The sequence below is a fragment of the Rhinopithecus bieti genome, unplaced genomic scaffold, assembly GCF_001698545.2.
Source record: "Rhinopithecus bieti isolate Rb0 unplaced genomic scaffold, ASM169854v2 scaffold_2439, whole genome shotgun sequence".
Lineage (NCBI taxonomy): Eukaryota > Metazoa > Chordata > Mammalia > Primates > Cercopithecidae > Rhinopithecus > Rhinopithecus bieti.
Window position 1 is genome coordinate 119,425 of NW_016804232.1, and position 17,482 is coordinate 136,906.

Genomic DNA, 17,482 nt, shown 5'->3' on the forward strand with positions numbered 1-17,482 from the left:
ATGAATTGGCTCTGTGTTCATCTTTACCTGCTTTGCAACTTAATTCTCTAAAATATATTGAAACGAATATTGAAATCGTATTGAATTTTTTTTTTTTTTTTTTTTTTTTTTTGAGACAGAGTCTCAGTCTGTCACCCTGGTTGGAGTGCAATGGTTAAGATCTCAGCTCACTGCAACCTCTGCCTCCTGGGTTCAAGCGATTCTCCTGCCTCAGCCTCCCAAGTAGCTGGGATTACAGGCACCTGCCATCATGCCAGGCTAATTTTTGTATTTTTGTAGAGATGGGGTTTCACCATGTTGGCCAGGCTGGTCTTGAACTCCTGACCTCACGTGATTTGCCCACCTTGCCCTCCCAAAGTGCTGGGATTACAGGCGTGAGCCACTGCACCCGGCCCCAAATCATTTTCTTTCTAACAAATATTTTCATTATTTACATAACATAGAAACATCTGGAAAAGGAAAGACAATAGTGTTGTTTTTGTAAATGCATCCTGTAGACATACTAGTAAAATTTGATGTTATTGGAAAAAACCAACGACAATACTAGCTATATGAGAAATAAAACAACAAACAAAAAAGTAATAATTCAACTTTTCTTAAAAGCCCTCGGTTTCTTTGGGAAACACTGTTAAAATTTCCCATGTTTGAAATTATACTTGCCTCTTAAGAAAAAAAAAAAAAAACAGAAAATCACAAACTTCATCTCAGATGAAAAGCATTTTATCAAAACCTGAACTAATAATTACGGTGACATTTCAGCAGCAAAAGGGATTACCTCAAAAGGTCATGTCAACTCAATGCTGACTAATGACAACCACAGCCAGCCAATTAATTAATGCTAGGGACACAATGGGGATTTTTGTTTTTACAATTAATATCACATATCTAGCAACCTAATAGACCTTTCTCCAGAGAAATATAACCCTAATATTATGTTAGATTATTACGACCAGAAGGAACAAGCTATAAATCTACTTTAGGAAACAAAAATACGTTTTATCTGATTCTGTTTTCCTAAGGAGAAGGGAGAATGATGGGAAGAATTGATTTCATCCAAGTATGTCCATGTTAAAAACATGGAAGGCAGCCACTACTGATGAGCATTAGGCAAACTGAATTGCTGTAAACTGTCTCCTCTTAGTTAACATTGTTGCTATTATTTTTCAGTCCATATGGAGAAATGAACTTGAATTTTTTCTCTGTGGAAAGCGTGGATCACATTGTGAGCTCTGCACCTGCGATTCTTGCATCACCTGTGGATCTCAGGCGGTGCCTGAATCCTTCATAAGACTGTAAATTGCCTTACATTTTACAAGGAATCACAATTTTTGATTCTCTACAGTTCACCTATGAGCTTTAGGAGAAAAGGTATTTTCAGAATGAAGCATTCTTCCAAAGAGCTGCTTACCCAACATGAGGGAAGCCGGTTTGAGTGACGGTTGGTGCCTGTGCCACAGGGTGTTGAATATTTTTCATATTACTCTTAGTTTAAACAATTATCAAACATATGCATATATATATTAGCTATTACATAGCAGGTACTTAATAATTTGTGGCCACTAATATTGTCCACTGGAAAACCATAAACCTGGATTCTGAAAAAAACAAAAGCCGTCTTAGATTGGTTTGTTGAAATGAGGATGTGGGTGTGGGAGGTATATGGACATGGCACTCTTAGAAGGGATCATGGAGAATAACGTTCAGCCTGTATTGAACACAGCAGCTCGTCTATACCGCATTTCCATCTATCACACAACATCCAGTGCTGCCCCTGCTCAAACACATGGGCATGATGGTATTAAGCCTTACACTGAATAGTCTTGGGCATAAAATCAATGAACTAGTTTTAAAACATTGGTGAAGGTAAAGTCGTCAAAATAGGGATTTGATGAGAGCTTTTCAGAATTGAAACAATTTCCCTCAAAACCTAAGTCAGTATCTTTTTAACTCCCTGGCATCATCCATATTCCTTTAAAAATCAATTATCTTCTTGATTATAACAGTAGTGAAAAATTAAATTCTATTTTCCCCTTCCTTTGTTATTTAAATAATCTTAAAGCTAAGGTGAGTAGACAGATCACCATTGGACACCAAAGGAAAAAGCACTGTCTGCATGGACTTGCTGAAATCTCCAGTGAATCTGGGAGCGGCCCTGGACACAGCGCTCCCTGGTCTAAAGTCCCTGCAAGCAACGCCTCTAGGAGAGATTCAGTCCCACTTCAAGTATTTCCATTACTATCTTGCACTATTATTTATTTTTCTACTTGATTAATAAACTGTTGATGTGACAGATGACCTACCATTTTCCCTGTAAAATGACTTAAGGCACCAACGACATGAAGTAAGCCTCATTTCTCTAGGTATCTAATCTAGGGAATGTTATTTTTGGTAATAGAGAAATTGGTTTTCCTATTTGTATAGTCTATGAAGGCTATAGTAAATGGTACCCTGACTGAAATTGTTGGAAGACATTTTTCTGCATTTCATAAATAAATGACTTTTCACTCACCATGGGTATTTTGTACTCTACACTTTCATGGGTATTACAATGTCCACTTCTACTTGGTACATATCAGAGCTCAGCCCAGTTTGCAATGTGGTGTTCTTTATGGCTGCATGGATTAGGGTAAGGGCAGGTTTCCAGGCAGACAAATGGATCTCCATCCCAGCACAGAAATAAAACATCCTCAAGGTCCATATTATTATAAGAGTCATCAGCAGACTTAATTGTGAGCAAATGGTGAATCCTTATAGATTCATGGAGTTGTGATATGGGATTTCAACACCTCATCAGACCTTAACCAACCTACAAAACGAATATTGTAAGTAATCAATATGTACACACAATGAACAAAGTTATTATTCCGTTTGTCACATCCCTAATAAAGGTACGTCTCCAGCTGTCACAGATAGAACAAAGCATTAACAGTTCTGATTACTCACAAGTTCTATAACCCTTCTACTGTGCTAAACCTGTGGCTATGTACAGTTTTCTTTAGATCATAAGATCAGTCATTAAAAAATGAAAGAGAACAGGAATGAAGGCTTTTTGAACCTGGGAGCTACAACAGATATGGAGTATGTTTGGCCCAAGTGAGGCAAAGATGAGAATGATGCATAGGGTCATGAGATGAGCATGGCTGTGGCAGCGAGGCAGATCGAGGGTGAGAGGGAGGTAGCGCTCACCACTGCCTCCTCCACTGGCTCCTCAGCTCGAGTGTCCATTCCAAGGTCCAGCCCAATAGCAGGTGTGACAGCAGCCAGGGGCTCCTCTGCTTTTGGCTCTGTGGGCGGAGCCTGTTCAGATTCAGCCTTGGAGTGTTTGTTTTGAGGGTTAGAGGAAAAAGATTCAACAGGTAAATAGATAGCATTACAGAATACTGGACAATTAAGATTTTCTTTGTCATCCCACAGGTAACTAGCTTCATGAAATCCGTGCTGGAGAAAAGCCCCCCGTTTGGCATCATGGGCTTTTAGAGAACGGAAAAGACTAGAAATAAAATCTTATTAAACTTCTGCTTTACCATCATCAAGACTGTCATTTCCCTTGAAGTCAGGGAAGACTTACCGTTTTACCTACCCATTTTACTTACTTGCAACATTTTGAATACCGACTTACCTATGATAGCTATAAAAGGTTCTGCTATTTTCCAGAGAGAGACAGAGAGAGAGAGAGAGAGAGAGAGAGAGAGAGAGAGAGAGAATTCTAGGAGGACCCACAATTATTTGCCAGTGGGAAGGAGTAAGGAAGAAGTCGCAGGGCACACAGTTCCAGGGCCTTTCAGTTTTATGAATATGCATTGCACCAAAAAAATTAAAGAGTCATTCTAATAGTCAGACTAAAATGCATTCATTTGACCCAACAGGTCACCACGATGCTAGTGTTCCACTTCCAAGGCTGGGAGGAACGGAACCAGCTACCTGGATATTCGCTACCACAATCATAGATACTTTCCTGCCTTGCTGTAAATTCCTGTTCAGTTCCTTGTTCCCTTTCTCCCTCCAACAAAATCCTTAGTAACGCATTTACTTCATATAATAGTTGTTTAAAGAACCACAGGGCAGTATTCTCCATGTGGTTCAATTACACCCCCTGAATTGTGTAGTGGGGGTGAGATCTTTTTGTCCCAACACGACACATAAACATCATCCTGATTTCAATCACATATATGCTAAATCAGGCTTCTGGCATCTCTTAGATCAAGGCCTTTTTAGTTTTAAAATTAGCAATATCAACTAACAACTAGCCATTAAAAGCACCACAGCCAATGCATGTCACCACAACTACTGAAAATATTCCTTCTTTTTCCATTCTTATTAATATAAATAAACATATTTATCTAGCATGATTCTTTCACTAAATGAATGACCATTAGAGGGCTCATAAGATCCTTTTCTATCATCAGAACACTTAAACTGTAAAAAAAAAGTTGAAAAGTGATTTCCCAGTGGAGTGAGAAGTCTCTAATTAATGCTGTGATTGGAGAAATCAGCAACTTCTATCCAACTCACCATAAGCAATCAAAACCCACCTCTATTTGTCCTGTACATTTATCTGAGTCAGTGCACATGGCAAGTTCCCCAGAGAAGTGATGGAAAAGTTATGCTGAGGTAATACAAAATGAATATGAATAGCCTAGTGTTGGACAAACACACAAACTATTTGTCTTATGTCTCCCACCAAATCATTCCATTCTTATGCATGCCAGGATCACACGACCATTCTTTTCAAAGGGCATAATAAATTGAAAGGACTGGTAGACAGGTGTATAGACATTTGATTTTTTATGGGCTTTTTTAAGCTTTAAGAGGTGGCCTGACATAATTTTTAGGAAAGAATGAGATAAAATTCACACTAATATGCTCTCAGGAGTCCTTTATGGAAAAATACTTCACTTTTATTGTTCGAAAAGAATTATCTTCATAATGGAACAAGTTTTCATAACAGCAAACAGATACTGTAAGCGCTCAGGGAATGATCTTACCATTTAGGAAGTCAAGGTGATTTGCTATGACAGCCTGGTATCAAATGACCTTCACAATGAAGGATAAAAGGGTAATTTGAGAAAACACCAAGAAATCCACAAGTAGATGCTGTTCACTGCAAGCTGAGTCTATGCTATGGAAGAAGTAAGGTCAAATCCAGATGAGAAGCCAAGAGATGTTTTAAAACATGAGTCAAAGAAATATATCATCATATATTTCACAAAATGCAAAGATATCTTCAAATGCAAAAAATATTTGCATCAGAGTCTAGGTTTCTTAGAAGCCTCCAGAAATTCTGACATTTTTTATAAGGCAAGAATAAATAGCTAGGGTGATTTTATAAATGAGTCTAATTGCATTTGCTTGTTGAAATTTGACAGTGCGACTGTGGTCTACTATAAAGAGAACATAGGATTGCTTATGTCCCCACAAGTCACAAGATGTTTCACATACGACAATAACACATGAAATTTCACAATATGGCATTACAACTTAACCTAAATTCCAGGAGGATAGTATAACTCACTAAATGATGAATAACAATGAAGCCTGGTTATATACAAAATCAGCCACCTAAATTTAGAAATAGAAGCCACTTTTCTTTTCCAAGATAATGCAAAATTATAAGTATTTTGTCAAGAAAGAGGGAAAAACTAAGATAAAATGTGAGCAACCTCTTGTGGAGAGATTCAATATAGTCCTGTGGGAATTGTGCCCTACCTTTAACATTTTTTTCTACAAGATGTCTCCCTTGAGAGACATTGGAAATGGGTTGATCCCCTGCCACACCTATTTTGGAGTGCTGAGAATGATTTCCTATTGTTTGTTTCAGTAGCAGAGTCATTACATATTCAGGGAAGAGGTGCATCCTTTACAGATATTGGTGGCAGTAGATACCACAATGGTTTAACTCTGAGGACCATAAACCAATTCTTCCTTTAGAATAAAATAAGGAGTATAGCCTTGCAGCACCTTTTCTGGTATCCTTTGTGATAAGATGAAAGGCGGGTCAACACGGAGGAAGAGGAGATGGGTTGGGAGAGCAGGGGCAGAAGTCTAGTCACATCCAATGTGGACTTGTATTCAGTTTCTCCAATCCTGAGAGAGCTAATTTAGTGAGAACTGCAGAGGGCTTTAGAGGCAGCTCTGAGCTCTGAGCAAGAGTTGCTGATTCGAAAGGGTTTAAACCTGTACTCAAAAGATGTCCTGCGGGGCTGTATGATGCAGACTGGGAGATGTACAGCTGATTATCAACTTCACCTCCTACTTCACTCAGAATAGGCAATGAGCCAAACACTGGGAAGTTTTCTTGCTCCTGGGAAGATCGTGTACAATCAGGACTCACTGGGAGACATCGGTTCACTGATTTCCTAGATCAGAGGGCAGGGCCAATGTTAGCAGCATTTGCAATGCTGAATATGACAAAGCAAAGTTCCCCATGGAAAGAAGGGGCAAGATGTCTGCTTCAGAGAATACATACAAAGAGAAGAGAAAGACAGGCATGGAAGCTCCTAGGATCAGCCAGGGATGATATGGAAAGGCTCACCGAAACTTAAAAACCACTGAATTCTAGACCTGAATCTTTTGCATCAGTGTAGTAGGTGTGAGTTTAATTATAACCAATTGCCTTTCCTTTTATACTGGTATTTCTCAAATTTCTCATAAACCATTCACGGTTGATAATTAAAAATTCCATTCTCCATCTCCATCACCCAGCTGGAGAATCACCAACGAACATGAAGAATGAGTTTCACTAGCTCCATGACTAACACAAGTATAATTTGTATTTGAAACATTTAAATATTTATTTGCAGGCCAGAGAGACTCTGCCTTTCAGCTGGTTGTCCAAAAGACAAAAGCGTGACAATCTATTGACAAGGTATGAGAGATACACCTGCCTTTGCAAATATATCAAACCAGGCTTGAAGACAAACCCTCCAGAACAGAATTCCTTACTTAAAAATAAAATAGTTTTAAAAAATTCATTCTATTTAATCTTAATTCCAAGCATCCAATATGAAAGGCAGAAGCTGGGATAAGTATGCACTACTCCCATGAGAAAACCATAGTGCTACAAATAACCCTCATGACCTAGTCCTCAAAGAGTCCAAATCCTCTGAAGTGTAGCAATGACGTGCTCAAAAGCGACATATCTTAAGGTTTCTTCACTCACCTTTACTAGTAAGCTTTAAGCTGTTGCTAAAAATGTTTTCCATCATAACTGCAACACTGATCTTTTAAGAATCTCTTCTAACACCAGGAGTAACTATTTCTATTTCTTACTCATCCTCTAACTAAGCTTTCGTCTCTCCTCTCATTTCGTATTAAATTAGGAATCACAACTCTACTATGCATTACTGCTTTCTACCTCTCACAGAGTGGAGGGATGAGATGAGAAATGCGGTAGTTTCAGGTTCAAGAAACAAACAAGGATTTCTTTTGAAACATGGATTCTTGAGGCAATTTCACTTTAAATACTGGAGCCTAAGTTATATTCATATGAAAACATACATGTCCTTAACGGATTCACTGTGTTCTGCTGGGGTTCATAATTAGGAGACTGGTTTTTGCTGGAATGACTGTGCCTGTGTGAATAGAAAAAACCAAATGCAAAGTCACACTGAGGTTTTACAGACACGTTCTCTCCTGTCTTCTAGAAATGTACAGGATCCAGAAACCACATTCTGGATATTCAAACTCTAGATGCAGTGATAACTAACAGCTTCCCGAGAGCACAAACCCAAATCAACTTACCAAGTTGCAGATCATACTCTGGTCTGTCTGCATTGCGAATAATGAAGTATCCTGGGGCTGAAAATCAAGGATAAAAATAGAAGATGTTTTTAAAAGATGTTTAAATTAGCTACCATCAATTCTCTCTCTCTCTCTATACACACACACACACACACACACATATATATATGTAGATAGATTCTATATATATATTTTTTTTTTGAGAAAGGGTCTCCTCTGTCCCCCAGACTGGAGTAGTATAGTGGTATGATCATGCTCACTGCATTCTCCACCTCTCTGGGCTCAGGTGATCTACCTCAGCCTCCTGAGTAGCTAGAAGTACAGGTGCACATCACCACGCCTGGTTAATTTTTCTATTTTTTTTTGTATAGACAGGGTTTCATCATGTTGCCCGAGCTGGTCTTGAATTTCTCGGCTCAAGCAATCTGCCAGCTTGGCCTCCCAGAGTGCTAGGATTAGAGATGGCAGCCACCATGCCTAGCCTCAGTAAATGTTATTTTAAACATGTTAAAGTCCCCTTTTATTTTAAATCATTAAGTCAAAACATGCAAAAGTAAGTTTTAATAATAGTTATTCTAAATATAAGTCTCTGCTAGCAGAATACTACAAGAGTCATTAAACAGAGGCCACTGGCTTCAGGGGCATCTTTAGTCCACAGCTTCTCCTCTGGCTGTTGATACCAAATCAGAAGTTAGTGGTTGAAATTCCAAAATTTAAACTTTTTAAATGTTGTGAATTCAATCTCACTATATTACTTAAGTGTTCCTTCTAATGGGTTATGTATGAGCCACATGTTAAAATTTCATAAAATATGTTCATTGACCTAAACAAATCAAGCTGGAGGAAATCTAAAGGAAAATTAACCTCTAAAGGAAACTTCATCTCTCATTACATTGGTAGCCAGGCTTGCACCCTCCAAACAGGAGACCCAATTGCCTTTCCTGGGAAATCTGCTAGCTCAAGGGAAAAAACAAAATGCCTGAAGAAATGACATCCAGGGGATGCCTAACAGAAAAGATGAGCCAGTGACTTTTGGATGAAGATGGTGTTTTGAACACATACAGTTACCTCTGTTACCTCCTGAATCCAAACTAAACAACAATAAAGGGAGTTTTTTAAAGGCATAAGCCTGTAAGAATGAAAAGAATGAGAAGAAAGACAGAAACAACAAAATGTTGAAATTGGAAAGCAGATGAAAGAGCAGTAACTTGGTGGATCAGAGAAATCTGTATCCTAAGGTGATGTTAGAAATGCTGAAAATCAGTCTGATTTGTTCCTTAGAATTCCCAGTGATGAAGAATTAGAAGCATAAAGAGCCACAGGAAACAGGAGTGAGGGCGGTGGTAACAACAGAAGAATAGTAAAAAGTCTATTACAAAGTCGTCAGACCTCAAGATATTCTTACCTACTAAGAACACTAAGCAACATCCTTGCCTACCCTAGCAGAAGACTTGAGATTAATTATACAGAGGCTGAAACAGGGTCCCTGGACTGGGGAACACACAGGCACATCAGGAAGGTAGAAGCACTGAGTATTTACATAATAAATACTGAGATCATGCACCCCTCTCACCATTCTGCTCCCATTTTTTCCCCAATCACCTCCATTACACTAGTAGTCAGACCTGAACTTTGCAGACAAGAGACAAAATAAATCTTCCTTGGAAAATCTGGCCAGCCCAAATGAAAAAAAAAAAAAAAAATGCCTAAAGAATCTGACCTCAGTGGCTCCCCAACAGAAAAGATGAGCCAGAAAGTCCTGCAACAATGCCCACAGTCAATGAACTCTATCTACCTGTACAAATTTCCAGTCAGCTTTTCAGATTCCCACTTTCAAATATGAGTATTCAGTCAAGATCACCAAACATTTGATAACTCTCAAATATAAAAGAGAGAAATGGAATAGAAAGGATTAAGCAAGTGGAAGAAACAAAGACTTTGCAAAAGAAAAAAATCAAAAATGATTATTAATATCTTCAGAGATATAATGCAAGAGAATCATTCATGACACAAGAAGAAGATGCTGTTGGAAAATAAATATGCAGTAAATAAAAAGTGTTATTGGAAATTGAAAAACTTACAGCGGTGAAAAACCTGTTAGAATAGTTGGCAAACAGAGAAAGTAGAGAAAGACAACAGAGGAAAGGAAACAGCAAAGAAAAAATAATAGAATACTAGTCAGGAAGTTAACATATGAAAAAGAGAAGTGTTACGGAATGAGAGAACAAAGGAAAAAAAAGGTAAAGCCATGATTAATTTTTTACAATTCTCCCAAATCAAAACCCATAAATTTTGAGATTAAAAAGGCTTATACAGTGGATGAAAAGAGACTCAGACCATAGCCCATCATTGAAACATTTCAGAAACACTGAAGTAAAAAGAAGATGCTACAAAGTTCCACAGAGAAAGAGAGAAAAGGAAGATGAAAGAGGTAGGAGGAGGGAGAGAGAGAGAAAGAATGAGGAGTGGGAAGAAGGTTTCTTACAAAATATCAAGAATCAAAATTACAGTTGCTTGAAGGCAACACTAGGTGGTAGGATTGAGTGGAGTGATAGCTTTAAAATTCTAAGGGAAAATGATTTACAGCTTCGAATATAATACCCAAACTAGCAGTCCATTATATTAATATATACGTAGGACATGTTCAGATGTGTAAGGTCACAAATATTCACTTTCCGTGTACACTTTTTTCAGAAAACTACTGGAGGTTGTGCTCCACCCAAGTGAATGATTAAACCACAAATAAGGAAACTTGCATCAGAAAACAGGGAAAGGACAGGAGAGAGAGATGAAGGTAGCTCCCATGATCAACAGGACGGAAGAGCCAGAGAACAGCTCTGCAGCAAGTCACAGTCATAGGGTACCAGGTTCAGACCAGAGCAGCCCAGGAGGACAGATAGGCAATTTCTTCAAGAAGGTGAAACTGATCGAATGTCCAATGTTTTCAGCAAAATAGGAGATTTATATAACTACAGAGTATGGGGTTGAATATGGGACAAGTACCTAGAAAACTAAGCACATCAACCAACAGGCAAATAAATAAGACCCACAATTATAATCACAAAGGAAAACAAAAAGTTGGCGTGAAACAAAATGTGAACTTCATGACTTGGCTGCTAATAGCATTTTCATCACTGTTATATTACCACAGGTTGCCCGGATGGCTCTAATGGAACTCTATCAGAGGAAGGGCAGGAAGCAGAAGAGGAGGCGAATTGGGTGGGTAGAAGGTGGAAAATACTTTAAGTCTTCGCCTTCCAGAGGGATGAGTCAATAGATAATACTTTAGAAATCAAAAAGCAGCATTATAAGAAACCCATGCACACATATAGGGCAGAAACAGAGAATTTGTTGAAGGAAGTGAAATTATTCACCTCTAAGGAACAGGAAATGAAGGGAGTGTATGATGGTCTGAAGTTTTAAAATAAAAGCCCTTATGAAAGTTGTTACTTTTAAAATTTTTGTTCATTCATAACTCTGATAGAAATACAAACCTGAAAAGAATGAGAAATTGATGACAATGCCTATGATAACCTTTCAAAAGAATTATCTGAAGATGGAAGAGATGCATTAACATCTCTCTTTGTGTTTGTGTGTATCTGTATTTGGATGTGGGAATATCAGTGGGTTTTATCTTTTATAGGTAACATGGAAAATAATGAAACCTTTAAATAGAGAATTCTATTTATGAATATATTATGAATACGTATTTAGAGAATTCTAAGTGCTAAATTATTAGAAACTGTTCACATCTGACATTCTGAGACAAAGCAGGCATCACAGACGAGCCTGTTTGAGGTCTCCGTTGAAGAGATTGTCAGAACTGATCCAGGAGCCTGAGAGCCACGTGGCCAGCCTTTTACATATGTTACACCTGCCTACCTGTTGGGACATACACATACACTGTCCTAATGGGACGGTTCATCTTGTGGTTTCTCTTTCACAGACTCCCAAGGAAAATACTGCCTTATTGGACACAACCAGCATATGGTTTCTGATCTTCCAACAGCTCCTTCCTGGAGAACTGCTGAAGAGGCAAGGCTCTGTGCAGTGTGGTTCCTATAGGAATCTCTACAGGGAAGCTCCTAAAACCCTCTCACATTTTCTAAAGATCCATCTCATTAGTTCAAAGCAATCCTAGCTCTTCTTTAGAACAGCTGAATCCAGTGGATCTCTCAGATCAGAACAACTTCTCATTTCTAGTAGAGGAATCAGTAGAAGGTAGAAGCCCATGGTATAGCTAATCATATTAATAAAAGCTAACCTAAAGTCAGGGAGAACTTAGTGTGTGCTAGCCTGCTGGGCTAAACACTCTGTTGCATATCTCATTTAATCTTCACAATAATCATGCATTGTTGCTACTATTCTGTTTCCATTACTCAGTTTGTAAGTAGTGGGGTCTAATTTTGTGCTGACATTCTTAATCATTATGCTATATTAGTGGCACAGAGAACCAAACCACATTGAAAAACATGTGCATCATGCTCAGCAGATGGATCTTGTAAGAAAATAGATTCCTTACCTGTGTGAATCCATTAAATGAACCACCAGAAGCCTAAACAGAAACGAAAATCAGATTGTGTTATTTTTTTTATTATCATTTTTGTAGGACCAGTAAATATCCATTAGACAAGTTGGAAAGTAAAGACTACCACAAGTTTTAAAATCATACAAAAGGTTGCTGTGCATGAAATAACTTAGGAAATGCAAAAGGCCACAGTGCATGATTTTAAATAGGCTGACAAAAAAAGAAAGGTTAATTTTACAATGATTGCTGCTGCATTACTGCTTGGTGCCGACCCAAACCCACTTTCTCTATGAGAAGATGATTCCGGATAAAGGCCATTAGGAGTTATGTTGCTTGTTTTCAGGCCATTGATAGAATCTGGAAGAAGCTTTTCCAGTGTTTCTACAATGCATCATTTTGATGAACAGCAATTATGATATTTTACAGTTTCAGTGGGCCTGGGTTGAAACATTTCATGTGTTCTTATTGGAGCAGAACCATTTTAGGAACAGTAAATTAGTCTGTGCTGTTCTTGGTTTAGCACATTTTTAGTTTCTGCATAGTAAAAGTGAAAGTAGGGAGAAATCAACTCAGAAAATGAGATGGTAACATAGACTCTCATTAATTCCCAAAACAATCATTCTGCTTTGTGTGTGTGTGTGCCTATATTGTTGGGTTTTTTGTTGTTGTTGATGCTGCTGCATTTTTTTTTTTTTTTTTTTTTGGTCAACCTATTTGTGTTTGGTTTGCACAGATTTCAAGACGTACATGACAATCTGTTAGAGAGATTAGGCCTCCTAGAAGATAGTGATGGATAATGAAGTAGGTGAGAGACATGAGGAAAAACAGAACCTACAGAAGTTTTTGGCTAGTCTATGCTACAGACCAGGGTAAGTACCTCGTCTTTGTCAGCCTCTATTTCTTGGTACAACAATCCATATCTCTGGTTAGCAATTTCATCTTCAGATAAATCTGAGTTGTTGATGTCCTGGTCTCGGGAACTAGCAGAACTCTCAGTGCTAGCATTCCGGGAGGTCCCCAAAATCAATGGTCTTGCTATCTCCTGGCTTTGTTCCCAGCAGCTAGCAATGGCTTGTTTCCTACATACACCTGCTAGTAAGTCCACCTCCAGTTCTTCCTTGTGCTCAACTACATCTACATGTGTCCAGCTATTAGCTAAGCCTTCTGTATCTCTGATAGGCCCATGGTTAATAGAATCCAGACAATTGGCAAATCCACTTGCTTGGCCATCTGGTATACCAGAGAATCCTGTTATATCCAAATTATTCAATGCTGCATCCAAGCTTGGCTGCCAGATTTGACCTGGATCTGTTCCCCAAGAGTCTATCTCTGCAATTCTTGGCAAGTTAACAGTATGACTACAGTTCTCAGTTACTGTTCTTTCAGACCCTTCTATTAGTGAACTTTCTGCCTTACATGAACATAAATCTCTTCTGTTGGCATCACTTCCCAGAGAATAATTAAGGTCAGTCCTAGACTGAGCTTCTACTTCAAGTTTTATTGGTAAAACAGCCTGATTTTTATCCCTGTCACCTACAAGAGCATTTAACACAGTCTCACACTGAGTTTCTTCAGCATCTGTACTGTCTTGTGCTGGGTAATATATCATATCATGGTTAGGAGTGTCTATTGCATTTTTCTTTATGTCTTTTCTAGTGAAATCCCATCCCTCAGGGCTGCCATCTTTAATATCAGATACAGAGTAGGTCTGGAGAGATAGATTCAAGATATCTGGGTGATTGGCAGGTTTGGCTCCAAAGCCTTCTATCATCTCACAATTTTTGATTACCTTTTGAATTCCATCATGTAGACCTTGGTCTCTGTCACTAAGTTCTTTTGCCATATCTCCTCTTTCCATGTCCTTTTCTAATAGGTCAGTTTTCTCAAAATAATTTTCATTGGTGTTTGTACTTTCCTTATACCCTGCTCTTACACCTTTTCTAGTTTCCACTTCATTAATTTTTAAGGTCTTATGTGCTTCCTTTCCTATGGTATTAAGAAGATCTACCACTCTGTTTCCTGTCCTTTCACATGCTTTCTCTTCAAATTCCTCTGTACCTTCTAGTGTCTTGATATCAATAGCTCCAGTGTCTACCTTTTGACACGTCTCCACACCTGCCCACAGAGAATCTTCTATCTTCTGTTTCTCTTCCTCTTCATCTGACTTCTTCACATCTTCATGACTTTCTTTGAACAGGCCAGCTGTGTCCATGGCTGGCATGTCTGAGTCAAGTGGGTCATACGGCTGCTTCATCTCCACACAAGGAGCAAAGGTAACTCCAGCCTCGGGCGCAGGCTTTGGGGGCAGTTGTTCATTTCCACCTGGAAGGGCTGGCCCTGGGGCATGCTCACCCTGTTCAGCTACAGTGGGCCAGTCAGCAGACGAAAGCAGCCTGGTGGATAATCTTATGTCTTGCTCTGCTTCGGAGAGACATGCAGAGCCTTCTCCAAACCCACCTGAGGTAATTTCCTGGCTGACCCTGTCTGTATTAGCGTCAGGGCCCCAAGTAAATGCACCTATATCATTTTGAGATCTTTGAATTTCTTCGGCCAACCCACTGTCTGGAGTTTCCTCCATGATCAGGTTACACAAGGAAAGACTTTCTGAAGAGTCAGTCTTTAAAGTATGCAGAAGAGCAAAGGAAAAACAAAAACAAAAACAAAAGATGAAACAGATCATGGTAAGATTTGATGAGAAACACAAAGCTCTTCAGGCAGGTAGCACTAGTAAAACCAAATTGGAAAGTGATTACATTCATTGGCTTAAGGTTTAAATCTATGACTAGCAATGCCATGGGGAAACAGTTCATTCTAGAAAATATACTATGTATGTAATGCATATCAAATACCAAAAAAATCCAGAGTGTTCTGGATATTTACCTACCGGCTGTACCAAATCAGCGCTTGTCTGTATGGGTAAAGAAAATGGTAACAATAAGGCAAGAGAAGAAAATTCACTAACACAAAAAAATCCTATGCTGTCTAGAGTCAACATTCTGCCGAAGGCTATAGCTTTTACTGGCCTAGGAACAAATTTTACAACTTGTTTTGTGATGGGAATGATTTTTGTTCCAAAATTGTTTAAGACCACTGTAGAAAAGGTACAACTAAAACCCAAAGAAAGCCTCTGTCATTTTCTAGCATCAACAAGGATGTTTTATGGCTAGTACATGACTTCTGCTTTAGCAGACTCTGAAATGTAAAGTTTCAAACACATAAGCAAGTTTGAGAACATCGGAATAAGATCAAGCACTAGAGGTCAAGAAATTACACAGTAGCACACACTCTGACACAGTATCAGAAGAAAATATTCCCCAAACATCCTATACTTGGCTCTGTCTTTGAGGTGGATGTTTAGATGGAGAATGGTCTGATATTAACCAGTCTGACTGCCTGGAGAGTTCTCTTGATGTCATTCCTCCAAATTAGCAGCAATTTTCTCCATATAAGAAAAAAATCTTGCGAAGTTGAGATGATTAATAGCTGTGAGCAATTATGTTCAGAAAGTTGTTGTTTTGCATTTTTGTTATTGGTACCATTCCTAGCAAGTTTGTCCTCTGAAATGTTCAAAAGCTGTTTCTAGATGATACCTTCACCTTCTCCATACCCTCCCAGCTAGGGAAGGAAAATGTGTTACAGTTCCACTAAAGATATAAATATCGGAATAACAAAAAAGCATTGTCTTTTTAATCTCCAAGAAAATCAACACAGAGTTGAAGTTAGAATTCAAATGACTTGAGCATCAATCCATGCATGCCTTTTTGTGAATATATGAGTAAAACTTTTCACTAGAAAAGATATAACTTAGTCATTGGTGGTTTCAATCAACATTTTTAATCTCTCTTCTTGAGCACCTTCCTTGATGATCCAAGGATCTTAAAGACTGCAGTATAAGCCCTGCAACTGCAGAAAGAAGCGACAGACATCTTTTTGTTTTAAAGGGAGAAAGAAAGTGGCAAAGTCAATCCAGAAGTGGCATTGCCCAGGAATAGCTAGATCTATCAAACTTTCCTTTTTTTGCCTCACTATAAAAGAAGAAAACATACAACTTAAGTTGGGTTCTTAAGACCACATCACCAGGGCTTTTCTAAAACAAAGACCCTGCTACAAGGGATATGAGGCTGTAGAGGTGTGTGACCAGTCACCTAATTTCACAGCACCAATGAGACCACCACAAAGCTCTGTTTGTGACTCTTTCCCAAGTCTAAATTATGGAGTAGTTATCCTTACACATCAGATTAGCTGAATAAACATCAATAATAATATCTACCTTTTATTGACACATACCAGATACCAGGCTACATACTCTACAATTATCTTATTTAAACCTCACACAGCCTTCTGAGGTAGGCATTGTTACCCTTATTTTACAAATGAGAAAAAATGATGCTTAGAGAGTTTTAGAAATTGCCCAAAGTCTCAAGGTTATAAGTAGAAGAGTTTGGACTAAAATCCAGGGCCATCTGGCTGTAAAGCTCAAGTTCTTATTAACTCAAGCTTCATTAAACAAAATAATTTTTTAAAAATAATTCCATGTGCCTAGTAGCCCATCTCTTCCATTTTCTCATTCACACTTTCCTTGTCTTCTATTTAAGTGTGCATGTCCTTCACTACAATAGCTCCTTTTGCCATCAACCACCACAGAAAGAAACAAAGGGCCAATTTATTGACCATTATTCAAATTATTGACCATTATTCATCTAGGAATCTGGTCCACTGTACTCTTCCTTCACCATCATCTTCAGGTTCTCATAATGCTCAAGACTTTCAGTGGCCTAAGACCATCCTAGGGGACTACATCATCATTAAATTGTATGAGTCTTCTTTCTGTTGCAAATGAAATAAAATATAACAAGGTTTCCAAATTTCTGGGGATCAAGATACATGAAAACAGAGTTATTAGTGGCTTACCGTCCATAGGTCCCAGGGCAATGTCTGAAAGCAAATAAACAAAAATATTGTTAGTTATACAAATCCAAAATGTAAAAAAATGCTGACGTGACAAAAGTTCTTGAAATTATAAGCATTTTTAAAGCATTTTGTACAGCACTGTTCAACAGAATTTTTTTTGGTGATGGAAATGATCCATATCTGTACTTATCCAGTATGGTAGCCCTGGTCACATGTGGCTATTGAGCACTTGAAATGTGCTAGGGTAACAAAAGCACATTTTAAATTTTACATAATTTTATTATACTTAACATAAGCTTAAAT

At 38.3% G+C, this 17,482-nt stretch overlaps 1 protein-coding gene across 3 annotated transcripts in view; it reads right to left on the reverse strand.

Annotated features, from left to right (window-relative positions):
• The window catches only part of AMPH (amphiphysin), a 256,655-nt gene that overhangs the window by 35,270 nt on the left and 203,903 nt on the right, over nt 1-17,482 (reverse strand). Inside the window, exons 13-17 of one of the 3 annotated variants that reach the window (XM_017867369.1) lie at nt 17,180-17,203; nt 15,153-15,176; nt 12,263-12,295; nt 7,741-7,797; nt 3,187-3,312 (exon numbers count right to left, since the gene is read on the reverse strand). In XM_017867369.1, coding sequence (XP_017722858.1) covers nt 3,187-3,312; nt 7,741-7,797; nt 12,263-12,295; nt 15,153-15,176; nt 17,180-17,203 — 264 coding nt within the window. Of the gene's footprint in view, nt 1-3,186; nt 3,313-7,740; nt 7,798-12,262; nt 12,296-14,363; nt 14,886-15,152; nt 15,177-17,179; nt 17,204-17,482 lie in introns of all 3 variants that reach the window. The other 2 variants (XM_017867368.1, XM_017867370.1) reach the window with 2 other exon arrangements.